This window comes from Mchenga conophoros, linkage group LG23 (assembly GCF_057382185.1).
Source record: "Mchenga conophoros isolate Kocher_MC1m ecotype Shallow Benthic linkage group LG23, M_conophoros_male_GT1.1, whole genome shotgun sequence".
In the NCBI taxonomy this organism is placed as follows: Eukaryota; Metazoa; Chordata; class Actinopteri; order Cichliformes; family Cichlidae; genus Mchenga; species Mchenga conophoros.
The window spans coordinates 590,201-607,058 of record NC_140547.1 but is presented as its reverse complement, the minus strand read 5'-3'; the positions used below and the strand labels follow the sequence as shown (position 1 = coordinate 607,058).

At 41.8% G+C, this 16,858-nt stretch overlaps 1 protein-coding gene across 4 annotated transcripts in view; it reads left to right on the top strand.

The window, feature by feature from the left end:
- pex5la (peroxisomal biogenesis factor 5-like a) overlaps nucleotides 1-16,858 on the top strand; it is a 128,491-nt gene that overhangs the window by 94,084 nt on the left and 17,549 nt on the right. For all 4 annotated transcript variants that reach the window (XM_085266028.1, XM_085266026.1, XM_085266027.1 and 1 more), the window contains 3 exons: nucleotides 2,661-2,756; nucleotides 14,798-14,914; nucleotides 16,704-16,847. In XM_085266028.1, coding sequence (XP_085122154.1) covers nucleotides 2,661-2,756; nucleotides 14,798-14,914; nucleotides 16,704-16,847 — 357 coding nt within the window. The remainder of the gene's footprint in view (nucleotides 1-2,660; nucleotides 2,757-14,797; nucleotides 14,915-16,703; nucleotides 16,848-16,858) is intronic.

Here is a 16,858-nt window from a genome sequence, read left to right as displayed (position 1 = left end):
TGCATGCTCACTGTGAGCTCCAGCTTCACGCTTCAAGGTTTTATTGTTTCTTCAGTCCCTGCTTTTAAAGAGCTCATCCAACTGTAATTTGCCAGTAAGTCCTCATCCTATCAAGCCTTTAGTAAAAACATCATGTCTTAGAAATATAAGAAGGGCAACTGGAGGGCACATCCTCTGCCAAGACCAATGTCTGAAAGAAAGATTTCAACATTTAAAGGACTCTTGCTTGGCACACGCTCAGCCTCTGTGCTAGCCTTCATGAAATTAGCTTTTGTGGTTTTTGCATAATCTTGATAAAAACAGACAGAAAACAAATGGCCTCCACCTCAGTGCCTGTCCTGGCAATCCCATCTTACATTTTTCTTTATCATCACGAGCTCAATAGCTCTGCAGAGCAGTCTGGTGCTTACTTACTTCCACTGCTTTTACAGAAACATTTTGCATTTTAAATGCAGATTCTTGGGGTTTCCTCTGGGCAGCAAGAAAAAGAAAACACAGACAAACAACAGCTGGAAAAAAGCAAAACAATAAATACCAACAGGAAATAAGACACTGCTTGAAATTCAGGGCTCATTATTTTAAACCTGAATACGTATTTGTTTTTTTAGCTATGACTATGTCACCAATCGACAACCTCTGTGTGCATGACTGAGAAAAGTCTCATTAAAAACAATTCTGCAAAAGAAGAAACATTCCTCAACAGCGATGTGAGAGACTCATCGCCAGTTATTGCAGAGGCTTGATTGCTGTTCTTAGTTATCAGGTTTTCACACAGGGTTCCTATAAGTTTGGACACACCTTCTCATGTCATGGTTTTTCTTTATTTTTACTACTTTCTACAGTGTAGATACAAACTGAAGACTTAAAATCTATGAAGCAACATATATGGAATTACCCAGCAAAGACAAAAATGACAAATAACTCTAAACATGTCGTATATTTTAGAAAGCAGCCATCCTTTGCTTTGTTGACAGTGGGTTAGGGTTTGTTGGGGTTTTATTCAAAACTGAAGGCACACTGAACCAGCATGGCTACCACAGCATCCTGCAGCCACACACCATCCCATCATTTATTTTCCAACAGCACAATCACTCCACACTCACCTCCAGGCTGTGTGAAGGCTGTTTGACCAAGAAGGAGAGTGATGGAGGCCTGGCCTCCAGTCACCTGACCTAAACCCAATGGAGATGGTTTGGGATGAGATGGAGCGCAGAGTGAAGGCAAAAGGACAATCAAGTGCTCAGCATCTTTGGAAACGCCTTCAACACTGTTGGAAAACTATTTCAGGAGATGACCTCATGAAGCTCATGGAGAGAACGCCAAGAGTGTGCAAAGCAGTAATCAAAGCAAAGGCTGGCTAGAATCTAACATGTTTTGAGTTATTTCACACTTTTGTCTTCTACATAATTCGTCTGTGTTCATTCCTAGTTTTGATGCCTTCAGTGAGAATCTACAATGTAAACATGAAAATAAAGAAAAACCATTGAATGAGAAGTTAATAGTGTATACACTACCAGTCAGGTGGTGTATACACGATTAACTGATGGCCAAGGCAACGCCCAATCACATCATCAGGTTGCACTGTGTGAATTGTAACCATGTAATCTAAATTCCATCTTGTTATGAACTAAAAGTGAAAAGTGTGGAAAGAAGCCCAAAAAACAACCACCAAGGATTTGGAATAAAAGTTGTTAAAATGTTGTCTGGTATGAAACTACAGCTGGACTGGAGATCTCACAGCAGAATAGTAAATCTCGCCACATTTCTGATTTAAGCTGAAGACAGGAAACTGTGACAGAGCACTTTCGGGTGGATTTTTCCTTAAGCAATCCAAATACAGAATCCTGCATTTGTGGCAACTTTTTCTTTTTGGCACTGCATGCATTTTGCTCTTCATGAAGCACTTTCTTGCACCCATTCTGGGTGACATTAAGATGAATTTTGCATTATATCTTTCCAGATGGGAAATGTTACAGATAATAGCTGGCGGGACTGCAAGCACAGGGAGCGGTCTCTAATAGATTTCCTAGCCCTGCGATACATACAGCTATTGCTATGTCTAGTAAGCCTAATGCATTGTATACGAGTATCTCAGAATCATTTACTTCTCAAAATGAATGCATATGAAGTTGTGTAAACTATACCACACTCTGATAATGCAAAACTACTTGCGTGTAATTGGTTGGTTTCCATTTTCTCAGCACAGCAAAGCTTCATTATCCAAGTGTGTAAGTGGGAATCTATCAGCATATTCTGGTTTTACATTGCATGCACACAGGAGTGAGCCAGGCCGGAGGGTGAAATTGTGAGAGGCTGGATAAGTAGGATGTGGTTCAGATGAGGAGCAGGTCTGCGAGGCGAGGGCTGGGCGGGTGGGTGCTGACAGTAGTGATTCGGCTGGCCTTCCTAAGCATGTCAGAGGCTTTGTTGAGGCAGGGATATTTACTCATCCCTGAGAAAGCAGAGACGGCTGACCCTGCACACTCTCCCTGCCCGCCTGTCCTCCTATCTGCGCGTGTGTGTAATGCGATGTTCTATGTTTGAAGCGTGTGTGCGAACGTGATGGTTTGTCATGTGCAAGTGAGTGAAGGTAACGGAGCCTGTTTGCGCATAAATGTTTATATTACTATGAAATGTGTGCATGCATGTGTGTATGACAGGCTCGCTTAACGAAGGAGCAGCGGTGGGGGAGCGCGCTGCTGTCCAGACATCAGTCCCTGGAGGAGGAGTTTGAGCGGGCCAAGGCTGCTGTTGAGGTAAGCAGAGTTCTCTTTAGTACATCTGTCAGCAAAGAGGCTCATCCGCCGCTGACTTCTACTAAGACTTAACAGGAAGGTTGGATGTTCAGTTTCCATCAGCTAAACTGTTTCGTGCATGCACCCTTCCTGGCAAACACCCTCTTTTTCTGTGCGAGTTTCAGGAACGGGCACGAGTTAGAGAGACGGACAGCTTACTGGAATCCAGCCCTACTCATCGAAACAACATTCCTTATTCCAGCTTGAGCTTATCTTTGTAATTCACTAAGAAATGCAAAGAAAAAAACAAGCTGTGAAAAATCGTACTTATTAAACAGTGAATCCCAAGGAACTTAAACACTGTTCTTCTGTAGTTTAGCACGACCCCTGATCAGCTGGGTAAAAGTAATTTTCTCTGTTATCGACATGATAATACTCCTCCTGCTTTTTTAAGGGAAAATCTTTTGAGTTTAAAGAATTGCAATAAAGGTTCTGTGGGCATTAAGCCATGAGAACTGTCTTCAATATCACATTTCAACCATCATTGCCCATGTATTCAATTCAGTTCAATTCAATTTTATTTATACAGTGCCAAATCAAATAAGGGCGCTTTATATTGTACAGTAGATCGTACAATAATGGATTCAGAGAAAGCCCAACTATCATATGACCCCCTATGAGCAAGCACTTTGGCGACAGTGGGAAGGAAAAACTCCCTTTGAACAGGAAGAAACCTCCAGCAGAACCAGGCTCAGGGAGGGGCGGGGCCATCTGCTGTGATTGGTTGGGGTGAGAGAAGGAAGACAGGATAAAGACATGCTGTGGAAGAGAGACAGAGGTTAATAACAGATATGATTCAATGCAGAGAGGTCTGTTAACACATAGTGAGTGAGAAAGGTGACTGGAAAGGAAAAACTCAATGCATCATGGGAATCCCCGGCAGCCTACGTCTATTGCAGCATAACTAAGGGAGGATTCAGGGTCACCTGGTCCAGCCCTAACTATATGCTTTAGCAAAAAGGAAAGTTTGAAGCCTAATCTTGAAAGTAGAGATAGTGTCTGTGCCACAGTACGGCTGTGTGCAGGCAAAGGAAGGACTCAAACGCAAACTTGTAGAGACAAAGGTAAACTCAAAAAACACAGCTTTATTGCTGGTGTAGGGGGACAATACAAACAATACAAAACTAAACTGGGAAACTGAAGCACAAGGCACCACAGGGAAAATCACACAGCTATGAGGGAGGACGCAACGCTGACAAAGAGAAACACGGGGCTTAAATACACAGAGCGATAACGAGGGGGAATGAGCCACAGGAGGAGAGCACAGCTGGGAGTAATAACGCAGGACAGACAAGGGAAGCAAAACTAGAAACATTAACATAGGACAGACTGTGAAAGTAAAACAGGAAACACACGGACTGAACTCAAAACATGAAAACTTAACAGCAACTGAGACAGAACATAGGGACCTGAAACATGGGACAGAAAGGCAAAGTAGACACAACATGAACATAACAACGCCCACAGGGAAAGATCAAAACAGAACACAGAAGCACAGGACCTCTTTCAAAATAAAATAGGAAACAATGAAACACTGACATGACTACATGAACTTGACAACATAAGAAACAGACATGAAACACATAAAGGATAAGGGAGACTTAACACAAGGGTTGAAAACACAAGGGGAATATAATAAATAAATGAACATAGAAAATCTAATGAGCTTAAACATACACTATAAACATCAAAATGAACTAAAACTCAAAACGCTGGGTCATAAGACCCAGGATCGTGACAGTCTGTCTCCTGAATCCAAACTGGAAGCTGGTTCCACAGAAGAGGGGCCTGAAAACTGAAGGCTCTGCCTCCCATTCTACTTTTAAATACTCTAGGAACAACAAGTAGGCCTGCAGAGCGAGAGCGAAGTGCTCTAATAGGGTGATATGGTACTACAAGGTCATTAAGATAAGATGGGGCCTGATTATTTAAGACCTTGTATGTGAGGAGCAGGATTTTGAATTCTGGATTTAACAGGAAGCCAAAACAGGAGAAATCTGCTCTCTCTTTCTAGTCCCTGTCAGGACTCTTGCTGCAGCATTTTGGATTAGCTGAAGGCTTTTCAGGGAGTTTTTAGGACTTCCTGATAATAATGAATTACAGTCGTCCAGCCTGGAAGTAATAAATGCATGAACTAGTTTTTCAGCGTCACTCTGAGACAGGATATTTCTAACTTTAGAGATGTTGCACAAATGGAAGAACGCAGTCTTACATATTTGTTTAATATGTGCATTGAAGGACATGTCCTGGTCAAAAATGACTCCAAGGTTCCTCACAGTGTTACTGGAGGCCAAGGTAATGCCATCCAGAGTAAGAATCTGCTTAGATACCATATTTCTAAGCTTTTCAGGGCCGAGTACAATAACCTCAGTTTGATCTGAATTAAGAAGCAGAAAGTTAGCGGCCATCCAGGTCTTTATGTCTTTAAGACATTCCTGCAGTTTAACTCATTGGTGTGTGTTATCTGGCTTCATGGACAGATAGAGCTGGGTGTCATCTGCATAGCAGTGTAAATGTATGCTATGTCTTCTAATGATGCTGCCTAAGGGAAGCATGTATAATGTAAACAGAATTGGTCCTAGCACTGAACCCTGTGGAACTCCATAATTAACCTCAGTGTGTGAAGAGGACTCTCCATTTACATGCACGAATTGGAGTCTATTAGATAGATATGATACAAACCACTGCAGTGCAGTACCTGTAATACCTACAGCATGTTCTAATCGCTCTAATAGGATATTATGGTCGACAGTATCGAACGCTGCACTGAGGTCTAGCAGGACAAGCACAGAGATGAGTCCACTGTCAGAGGCCATAAGAAGATCATTTGTAACCTTCACTAAAACTGTTTCTGTGCTGTGATGAGCTCTGAAACCTGACTGAAACTCTTCAATAAGCCATTCCTCTGCAGATGATCTGTTAGCTGTTTGACAACTACTCTTTCAAGGATGTTTGATATAAAGGAAGGTTGGAGATTGGCCTATAATTAGCTAAGACTGCTGGGTCTAGAGATGCTTTTTGAGTAAAGGTTTAACTACAGCCAGCTTGAAGGCCTGTGGTACATAGCTGATCATTAGAGATAGGTTGATCATATTTAAGATCGAAGCATTAATTAATGGCAGGACTTCTTTGAGCAGTTTTGTAGGAATGGGGTCTAAAAGACACGTTGATGGTTTGGAGGAAGTAATTATTGAAGTTAACTCAGAAAGATCAATTGGAGAAAAAGAGTCTAACTTAACATCAATGGTACTAAGAGTAGCTGTAGATAATATTACATCTGTGGGATGATTATTGGTAATTTTTTCTCTAATGATAAAAATGTTATTTGTGAAGAAGTTCATGAAGTCATTACTAGTTAACGTTAAAGGGATGGTTGGCTCAACAGAGCTCTGACTGTTTGTCAGCTTGGCTACAGAGCTGAAGAGAAACCTGGGGTTGTTCTTATTTTCTTCAATCAGTGATGAATAGTAAGATGTTCACTCATGATGGCTCGTGCAATGTGAATTTCTACCTGAAGCCCCATGGAGCTGATTTCCATTTGATTTCTTCAGCTCTTTTTTAATCTCTTTGTGAAATGATCACTATTGTGCTTCCTACAACGTAATCGGCCTGTGGTGCCAACTGACACAACAGTGTGTGTAAAATCCACAGAGGAGAGTTCATGAGTGGGCTGACCGAGAAAAATATTCACGACTCTGAGCGAGCTTGCAAACGGACGGTAAACAAACCGGACATTTTGCCTGATGTCACAGGATAAGTTACAGTAATTAGAGACATTATTGGAGAGCGCACAGTCGAGTGAAAAAAGAATTTATGCATTTTTTAAATAAAACACGACACATTAAACTATGTCGTTATTTATTTAACAAAAGTGAAAGAAGCAGCGTGTAAAGCACAGCCGTATACTTCCAGTTCTGAGGTTGTATTTTTCAAATCAGCTAAGAAGAGACTAATTTTCTTGTCCTGTCGGGGTCACCGTGAAACATGAAACACTGCTTACTCGCTTCTGTTTTGTTCCTAAAGTACTGTTGTCACTTTTCAAATTCTTTGCCCACCAAGTTACTATTTGACCCAACGATTACACGAACAACAACAAAGATTTCCCTGTAAATGTTTGTTCTTTCACTTTTCAAACAGGTTTATTTTTGAAACGTTACAGCATAGTCACTAGGTACAAATAAACCAAAAACACTGACTTTCTAAACTGGACATAGGATAACAGACATAACCACGAAGGTTGTGTTTCTGTAATAAAGTCATTTTACCGCTCAGCAGACGTCTGAAAATGGGAGTAAGCCCTGCACTGCTGAAGGTTACAATAGACTGCTGCACACCGAGCTACGTGCAATGATCAATAAATAACAGAAGTGAGAGGAGCAGCAGCAGTAAGGGAGTAGAGCCGCCCGTTCGGGGGATCCCATCCCAAATTTGACGATGACGTAACATTTCATATTAGCGAAAAGCTGCATCCACCCAAACACCTGTACAGGTTCTGGTCGTCCGGTGGCAGATAAATGATGAGATTTAGAGATTCTCCTTCTGAGAACGGCGTATCGATTCGTAACAGTATCTCACAGCCTTGATCGAGAAGCCTGAGTGCTGGCCTTCATTTGATGCGAGCCGTCAGCCATTTTGGCTTCGCTTGCCAATGCCAAAGACCTTAATCGCATAATTTCAATTTAAGCAGCTGTGCATATGCATGCTCTTTCATACTTACAAAGACACGGCGGTAGAGACAGCACAGAGAGAACATTAAATCAGCACAGCGTCTTTCTTCCAATTCATTCAATTAGACGAAGCAGCCAAATGTAAGAAAATTAGGACCCGGGGAGGATTCGTGGAATTAGCCGTCTAAATAAGATTCATTTTACGAAGCTGGCACTTATGGGAACCTGTAAGCTTATGCCTTTAGTGCCTTTGCACATAAAATCTGTGGAAAAGGGAGGATAAAGTGGCAGCGGTCCAAGACTACTAACTATACAGGGGAGATATATTTAAAGTATGCACAGTGCATGTCACACGAGGACGCCGTAAATTACTTTGAGCTGATGACAATGTAATGCTTTCATTAAACAGAGAAGCCCTGAAATTGCTGCAGGCTAAATTGTGACTTTGGGAAACAGCGTTTTGGCTGAGGGGCATAGGAAAAGGTCCCACAGTGGTGATAAAAATGAGACGAAGGTGACTGCGCACCCTCCCGTTTGATTAAAACGCAGCGGCTTCAATTTTATCTGACAGAATATTAGTCTGAGGCAGTCTTGGTTTAAGTTGCCTTTGTTGCGGCAATGTAGTTGCCGACAAGTTAGAGATGCAGCCCTGCGATCAAAAGGTCAGCAGTTTTAATCCACAGTCCTCCTGGGGAAAATTAGGATGGGGAAAGTAAATGAGTAATGCCTCCACTACTCTCAACAATCTCCATCTCTGTGCCCTCCAGCAGTCCACAAAATTGCAAATGTTGGAGCTGTAAAATTTTCAGCGTGAGAATGAAGATGCACAAAGCATCTCCTAAAAAAGTATAAATGTACCTGCATTGAAGAAAAATGATATTTATATATTTGATGAGTGGTGAATGCAGCATGAATGGAAACTTTCAAAATGTGGAGTGCAAAAAGTGAGCCTTTGTGCTTTGAAACAACACTTTGGGTCACTGAAAAATGAGCTGGTGAAAGTTCCTTCCAGTGTGAAGGTTTTCAGGAGCCCAGGTTCTGTGTTTACATGCAGACTTGTCATGTGTAAAAAACATTAGCATGGCCCTGTTTATTTGTAGGCTTCCTATATGTAGGCCAGTATTTGTACACATTCAGGGCTATATCGCCACATTAGACATGCTCTCAACAGCTATTTTTTAAAATTGAAAGCAGAAAAAAGTATTTGTAGCCTAACATGGAAACATAAGTGAAAAATAAAGAAAATCCATTAAATAAACTATAAGCTATAGTGCAGTATGTAAGATGCTGTCCCTTTATCTACTTTGATCCCACAAAAAGCTTCATTTGGCTGTTAATTAAACTTTCTATGTACTTTAATGAAATATGTATTTGATCCCCGATCAAGGGGGCGAGCTCTTGATGGCGAGCACAGAGGGAGCGAGGGAACACGAGGGAGCGACGGTGCAGATGTGATGGGCTGGGGAAACATGAACATAATGAAGCGAAACACAATGAGAGAAACAAGAACTCACACAATTAAATAAACACAGTTGGCAAGGACACAATAACCAAAAGCTAAACAGAATAAGCAACCGAGGCACTACAGAGTCAACCGTAGAATAACAAAGTAGACTAACATCATACAAAATGACAAAAACCATGAGAAAACTCAAAACACTGAAAACAAAAGACCCAGAACCGTGACAATAATGTGTTACCAAGTGGTGGCTGTGGTCCCAGTTATCTTCAAACTTGTGTAGTTTTGGGCTGATCCTCCACCTTCCTCATCATCATCCTTGTGTGGAGCTCCAGAACGAAGGCGACTGTTTTTTTATTGCTTCCATTTCTAGATGATCCCACCAACAGTTGTTACGTCTCCCGATGGTCTTGTAGCCCACTCCAGCCTTGTGTGCTGTACATGCATAATGACTTCAGATCAAGTTGATTACCTGTAATCTGCATGAAACATGGGCTCACAGGCCTGGTATCACTGGCAGCCAGAATTCCAGCTGGATTCAATGGGATCAAGTGCTTATTTCACTCAGTGACATTCAAATTCATTTATAACTTTTATCTAATGCATTTTTTCTACATTTTAGATTGTTATTCTCTCTGTCACTATTAAAATAAAACTACCATAAAACATTGCAGCTGCGTATTTCGTCAGCAGCTATCAAATAATATACTGCAGTGTCTACTACAGTGAGGAAGAATACAATAAGGAAGTAGGTCCTGAAGGTCACATCTTCACTACTATAATAAAAGAAGCAAACTTTGTTGCTACTCCGGCTCAACCTAGAGTAAGGATCTTTCATTTCAGTTTGTTTGCAATCAGCCACAAACCTTTACATGAAAAAGCCCTCACTGAAGTAGATCTATGTGCTGTTATGAAAGACATCCATGCAGAAGGTCTGCCAAAATGCACTGGTAGCACTTTGTCCACAGCAGTGCATTTTACTCGTCTCTGAGTGACATTATCGGGACTCTAGCTTCCTATTTTTGTCTCGCTGACCAAGGACTTGGCCTACGCAGCACAGAAGTGGGTGGCTCATTAACATTAAAAGGCCAGGCCAGTCCTGCTCCGGAGATGAGAAGAGTCCTTTTTTCTGGAGTCTGCTGCTGTGTCACTGGTAAATAATGAGACTTTTTGTGATGCAGGCCGCCTGGGCAAAGTGGATAAGTAACCCTGTTCAAGTACTTGTTTTCTTCCAAAGACTGTGTTTCAAGGTAACAGTTCAAACTGACATCCTGTTAGGCCAGTTATCATCGCAAATTTCAACATCACAAGGAACAAAACAAAATAACATTCATTTATGGATTATTAGCATTTTTTCAGTTAGCGAAAAGCAGGAAATATTCACTTTAGTGTGATGAAGGTTGGTCTGATGGTTGCCAAAAGCTTTAAAGCCTGTGGGTCTCCATTCCCTCTGCACCTGGTGATAAAGTCGTTTGTATAAATGCAGACATGAGCGAGATCTGAACTCATCCATAAGACAAAGTTTCATGTTGCTGTTTGAATGCTAACTATGCTGGTTTACACACACAACTCCCGTGAGTGTGCATCTCTACCTTTATATTAAGTCTATAAGTCCACCTGTGTTTACAGTAACGATAATGCTCTATGCAAAAGGGCATTTCATAATCATTTATTATAAATAATTATGGCTCTGTTTTTCCTATCAGGCCTAAGATAAATATATTGCACCTTTCGTTTTTTAGCTGACTTATCGAGAATTTTCATTACAAATTACCTTCTCAGCCGCGTCCATTTATTTTCACTGCATTCATCACCTCAGCCCGTTTGAGTAGCACGCATTAATTGGACTCTAAAGGCAAAACATAAGTATAGTTTTTCCAAAAGTAGGCGACACAAACAGCGATGTGCAAGCTCTGTAGAGGCTGCTATGATTATTGCTGTTGTTAATAATGTATTCATGAAGTAACTAATGAAACCCCACCTCATTTACAAGCAGCGGCGACATGTTTGGTTGTGGGAAGCTCTCTGTCTCTTTCACGTAACACTTCATCAGAGCTGCTGAAATTAGAGTCGCAGCCGTGGCCTCACTCCAGTCGTACGCAGGATATAATTACCTTGCTGTGTCTTTGCCTTGTTCCTCATAATTAAACTGCCAATGCCAGCGTTGAAAACATCCGTCACAGCATTATGAAGAAATATGAATTTCTTGTCATTTCACAACATGCATGTGTATTTACTCGATTTTAATTCTCCGAGCAATTTACTGAGCGGTACCGCAAGCAGTTTACCGTCTACGACTTGGAAACATTGAGATGATGGGTAGGTAACAGGGCCAATGCAGGCCCTGCGATAAAAATAATGAAAAAACATTAAAGCCGTAGTATTTAAATTACCACAATGACTGCAGCCTGCCATAAAAATCTATTATAAGAACATGAAGATGAACACTGCCGGAAGCCAGGAGGAAATGATGCTGTGCAGGGAATCAGGATTCGGGACTAACAACTGGAAGTATGGATCATATGAGCGCAATATTGTGGATTTTTTATTTATTTTAAGTAAATGGTAGTTTCTTAATCTTATACTGATTTTAGGGGTAAAAACTGTATTTTAGCATTTTATTATTAGTATTAAGGAAGAGGGTCGGAGTCATTGTTAACCTTCAGCAGTGTATTTTTACACACTTTGTAACTGCAGATAGCACTGATAGTGGTGTAAACAAGCGAGCTGCTGGGCATCTTTTCTCCGTTATGTTCTGTAACACAGGAAACATCCTGACACCAAGATGAATAATACAAGCCTGTAATAACAGCCAATCATTAAGCCAGTCAGACTCAGCCGATGTGAATGCAAGACTAACGTGTGCTGGTTACTTTCAGCAAGACATTTTAAGGACTTCCTGCTATGATACTCGCAGTTCTCACACTGGATCACACTGGTCACACTTTGTATATCAGTTCGATTTATTGCATAAATGCTTGCTTAAACTTAGAGTACAATGTGTGAAGGAGAGATGAGAAACACCTTATTATTTACATGTGGAGTTCAGATTTGGGCCCAGACTGTCAAGTCAGGGCTGTGTGCAGGCAGGAGTGGTGGTAAGGAGGACCCAAAGTGCAGACGCTCAGAGGCAAGAGCGTACTTCAAAACAGCTTTAATGCTAAACTCAAAAAGTACCAAAACTGAGAATCCAAAATAAACACGGCCGGACGGACAGACAGACGAGAGTAGATCACGACCAGGACGGAAGAAAACACAGGCATCCTAACACAGAGCGATTTATTAGCTCAGCTGTTTAACCCTCTCGAGGCGGGCGTCGCCGATTTGCAACAGTTAAAAACTAACAACCTGACATACATATTTTATGAGTTTGCTGTACTCAGAAGTACCACTGCAGGACTTGGTTGTGCATTAGCAACAAAAAGTTTAATTTGAGCCTGAGAGGGTTAATAGAGGGTGTACTGCAGTATTTAAGAGGGACCAGAGAAAAAAGGTACTTGGTGTTGTAGGGATTTGGTGGTTTCAGCCCAGATGATACTCTTCTGTTGCACCACACACACCAGCAAAAACAAAAATGCTAAACAAAATAATGTGGTGCAGCGACACAGGGCTATGACACAAACTCACATGTTTCTAAATGTAAACAGCTACTCGACCTCCAAATTTCTGCTTCAAACACCGACTCTCTGATGCCATGCTTCCTGATGGAGCCGACAGCGAAGGCTCCCCTCGATGCAATTTGTGTGCAAGTCAGCAGTCTGCAATTACCTGCCATCTTTCACCACGAGGGGCCGCACCGTGGCCTTGATGTCAGTCAAAAGGATCATTTCATGTGGAGATCTGAGACCTTTGACACAAACACATGTGTCCTTATAGCAGGTCTCTCTGACCCTGCTTGCTTCTACAGTGTCTCACACACGCATGTACTGTGTGCGACGCTGTCATGTTGTCATGATGACTATAAAGGACTGAATAAGTCAGAGGAAGCTGCTCTGCTCTGTTTGGCTTCCTGTTCTTTGCTCTGCTTCTGACAGGAAGGCGGTCACAAATCATGAAATAAACCAGCTGGAAAGAAAAAAGTGGCCATGCAGAGTATTCGCGTTTTGCATGAAAGGCAGTCATGTCATTAAGTAAATCTGTAGCGACAGGCATGTACGTGAAGAGAAATGGGACCGCACACCAAAAACTGCCCCATCATGTTTACTGTGTACATAAATAGGACAGGAACTTGTAAGCTGTATGGCTGCACACCACACAACTGTGCATCCAAAACTTACATTCCCAAATTCCCAGTTATTTCCAGACAGGACTTACAACATCCTGCTGATATCCCAGCTGCACATGAGACTTACCACACAAATGGTGTGAGAAATAACACAACACTGCAAACTGTTACACCCCGTTTAGCGACACTGCAGTCAATTTACCTGTGACACGCACTGCAAACAATTCGGGTCTCAGTACAGCTGGGAAGCAGCGCTATGCATGACCTGTAATCTGGAATATAAAGGGAAGTGGCACAATCAAATAAACAAAAAACAAAGAAGGAGGTTAGTCCGCCCTTACACAACTCACTCACAATCAATACCCGCCTTCACGGCTGGACGAACTAACCAAAACAAAATTCCAAATCAATCAAAAGAACGAACAAAAAAGGACAGCAGAGACAGCACAGCTGAACAACACAAACAACATTATGGAATAAAATATTACCCAATAAAATATCAATTTTGTGAAACCATTCAAAGTCAAAGCTAAAACACACACTCAATATACCTACAATATTGATCCGTCTCCCTGCGCGCAGTCGATCGAGGGCTTGATCAATTCTTCTATTAAAACTCGTGGTCACACTACAAAAGTCCAGCGACACGCATTAAAAACGGGCACCTACAATAACAAATTATCCAAACAAAATGGCAAAAGTCTCTTACCGACAGTATGCCCACTCGCACCCGAGTGAATTAATCACTCTTCTGTTTTTTCCACAGAAGAGTGCTGACCTCACCCCACACACCCACTACCTTTTCATAGCTCTTCAGCCAATCACCTGGCAGAGAGCAACAAACTGCCAGGTGACACGTGTTACAATCGGTTTTCTTAAAGCCTCTTTGAAGTGTTTATAGGTCTGCTACCATAATAAATAAACACAATTCAACAGTTTCCTTATCATTAGTAGTCTTGCCGTTAATTACATTACAGTAAGCTGTCGTATTCAAGGGTTATTGCAAAACAACACAAACTCTGGTTGATTAAACTAATTGATGGCAAACAAACATGTATTTAAAAGGTTCCCAGTACAGGCTTTGATTTCCTGTCAGAAGAAATGTTAGAAAATGCTCCAGGAAGCAAACTCCCACATTACACTGACAGCCTTCGGTCTGCTGATTGAAGGGTGCAAATATCATCCTGATAGAGTTCCTTAAGTCCAACTCTGTCAAGGAAAGGTGAACATTTTGTGTGTTTCTGATCGTCTTAGAAAGAACAGACCAAGCTTAAAATATGCAAATTATTGAACGGCAGAAACAGTACTTCAGGTTTAGCTGCTGTTTTGAAGAATTAACCGATTCTGTTGAAAGAAGGTGCCAGCCGCGTGTTTCATTCTGGTCGGGTCTTCATCCATTTCCTGCAGCTGCATTTCCAGCATAAAGCATTTTTCCTCTAAACTCTGCCTTGACATGCAGATGTGATGAGTCATCAGGAGTGTGAGGTCTGTACATTACAGCACGGAAATAGGCAGACGTGACATTTCCAACAGTAGGGTGATTGCAAATTGCAAGAGCTAACTATTCACTCATTTCCCCCCTGTCACCTTCCACTCCTTCCTTCCGGTTTTCTTGAACTGTGTCCTCTCTCTCTCTCTCTGATGTGTGCAGTCAGATACCGAGTTCTGGGATAAGATGCAGGCAGAGTGGGAAGAGCTGGCTCGGCGAAACTGGCTGACGGAAAACGAGCAGGCACAGATTCCCTCCACTGTGTCTCCGTACGAGAAGGTCACTATCATTAAAATGTTACTCTCAGCGCGCACGCAGATTCGTCCTGATGACAGTGATGCAGGAATATGCAGAACTGCGTGTGCGCCTAGAGTGAAAGTGTGCAGTATGTTTACATCTGACATCTATAAAAACCTGAAACCAAATATAGTTTTATCAGCCTTTGTAGATCAACATTTAAAATATCTGAGCTATTTATTGTCTTCCACGTTGATTTAGTGTCCAATTCTGTATTTATCCATGTGTGACTGTCAGAATTTATGCAGCCATAAAATGAACCTGTGCTAATATTCTCACAATGCGCATGAGGGAAGATTTATGATTAGTAAGTGGCCTTGAAGTCTCAAAGTGATGAATGAGTGAGCAACGGAGGGATTTTAGGAACAGGCGTGATTAATGGAGGCTTGTCACCCTGAGGTTAACGGTTAACGGTTAACGGTAACTTTAAGGTTACTGTAATGCACCGAGCTTTGTGGATCCAGAACTTTTATATATGTGAATGGGTTTTAAAAATGAGGAATGACGTGTAAACTAGTGTTAAACGACTCCGTGTTGAATGTGAAGCCTTTGGTCTCAGTCACACATACCTGGTAAGCACTGGTATCCATGCAAAGATGAGTATTCCTCTAGTGGTTGCCAGTAGTTACTGGAGGTCGCTTGCCGTCGCTGTGAAACTGATTCTTAAAGACCAGCCAGTGATGCCATCACTACCAGTTACTATACTGTCGCTTAGCATTAGCTGATAACAGTGGTCACCTCCAGTTTGTGTGGAAGATACCTAATTGTCTGCAAGCACTGGCTAACTACTGGCTAAGTGATTGTGAACCTGTGACGTGTAACCTGTCAAACTTTCAAGTTTCACTAGCTAGGAGGCCAATTAGGGAGTCTATGCAGACAAGTGGCTTCTTCCATGTAAGCTCCAGGCGACCGTGGCAACCTGCTAGTGACCAAAGAATTTAAATAGAAGTTTCCAGCAACATAGCCAACACCCATTAGCCAGGTTGTTGGGGAATATGGATTTTTTTTCACCTAGAGTCAGCTGCCGGGTGAATGCTGTGCCACAAAGGGATGAGGTGGTCTCTAGGTCTGTTTGACCGATTCCCTATTGTGTATGAGAAGAGTGACAATATGAAAACCCAAGAGTGAAACAGCGAGTAAAGCTAAAGCTGCTTATTTTATTAAAAGCAGCACAGATAATTAAAGTCTAAGAGTCTAAAAATATGCCATTCTGAAGAAGAAACATACAAAAAAAAAAAGTAATAATTTAGTTGTATTTATCTTTCTGGTTCACGCCAGACTGATCAACACTACTTGTTAATGTGTTGTGATGCAATGTAACAACGCCTGCACACTGACCTGCATGTTTACCGCATCACAATGACGTTTTCCCGAGTTTCAGAGGACATGAGCACATGTCTGAGCATCACCCACCAGCTGACCTTCTTATGCCAGGAAATCATGTGAGATCAGACTTGTGGGCTTTCTGTATTGATCCCAGCGTAGCGCTCGTTCTTAAGGAAAAATCTGTTTCAAAGTCATCGTGCTCAAAAGCACGCAACACACCAGGGTAATCACAGTTTGAAAATGCAAAGTTTAACATTTAAAGAGAGCAGACAAACCCTGGGGAGCTCAGTCCAGGTTTGATGTGAAGGAGAAAAGATCAATTCCTGCTCCTGCAGTTTTGCTTAAATATACAACTGCACAGGACACTTGGTTTGCAATGGAATAATAGAAGAGTGAAACTGACGTTGCCACTGTGCTTGTTTTTATCTTTTCTTCTTGCTGATAGGGTTACTACTTCCACACAGATAATCCTTATAAGGACTTGCCTAATGCATTCGAAGAGGGACTGAAGAAATCCCGAGAGGGAGACTTGCCAAACGCTGTGCTTTTGCTTGAAGCAGCTGTCCTACAGGACCCTCACGATTCAGAGGTGAATTCTGC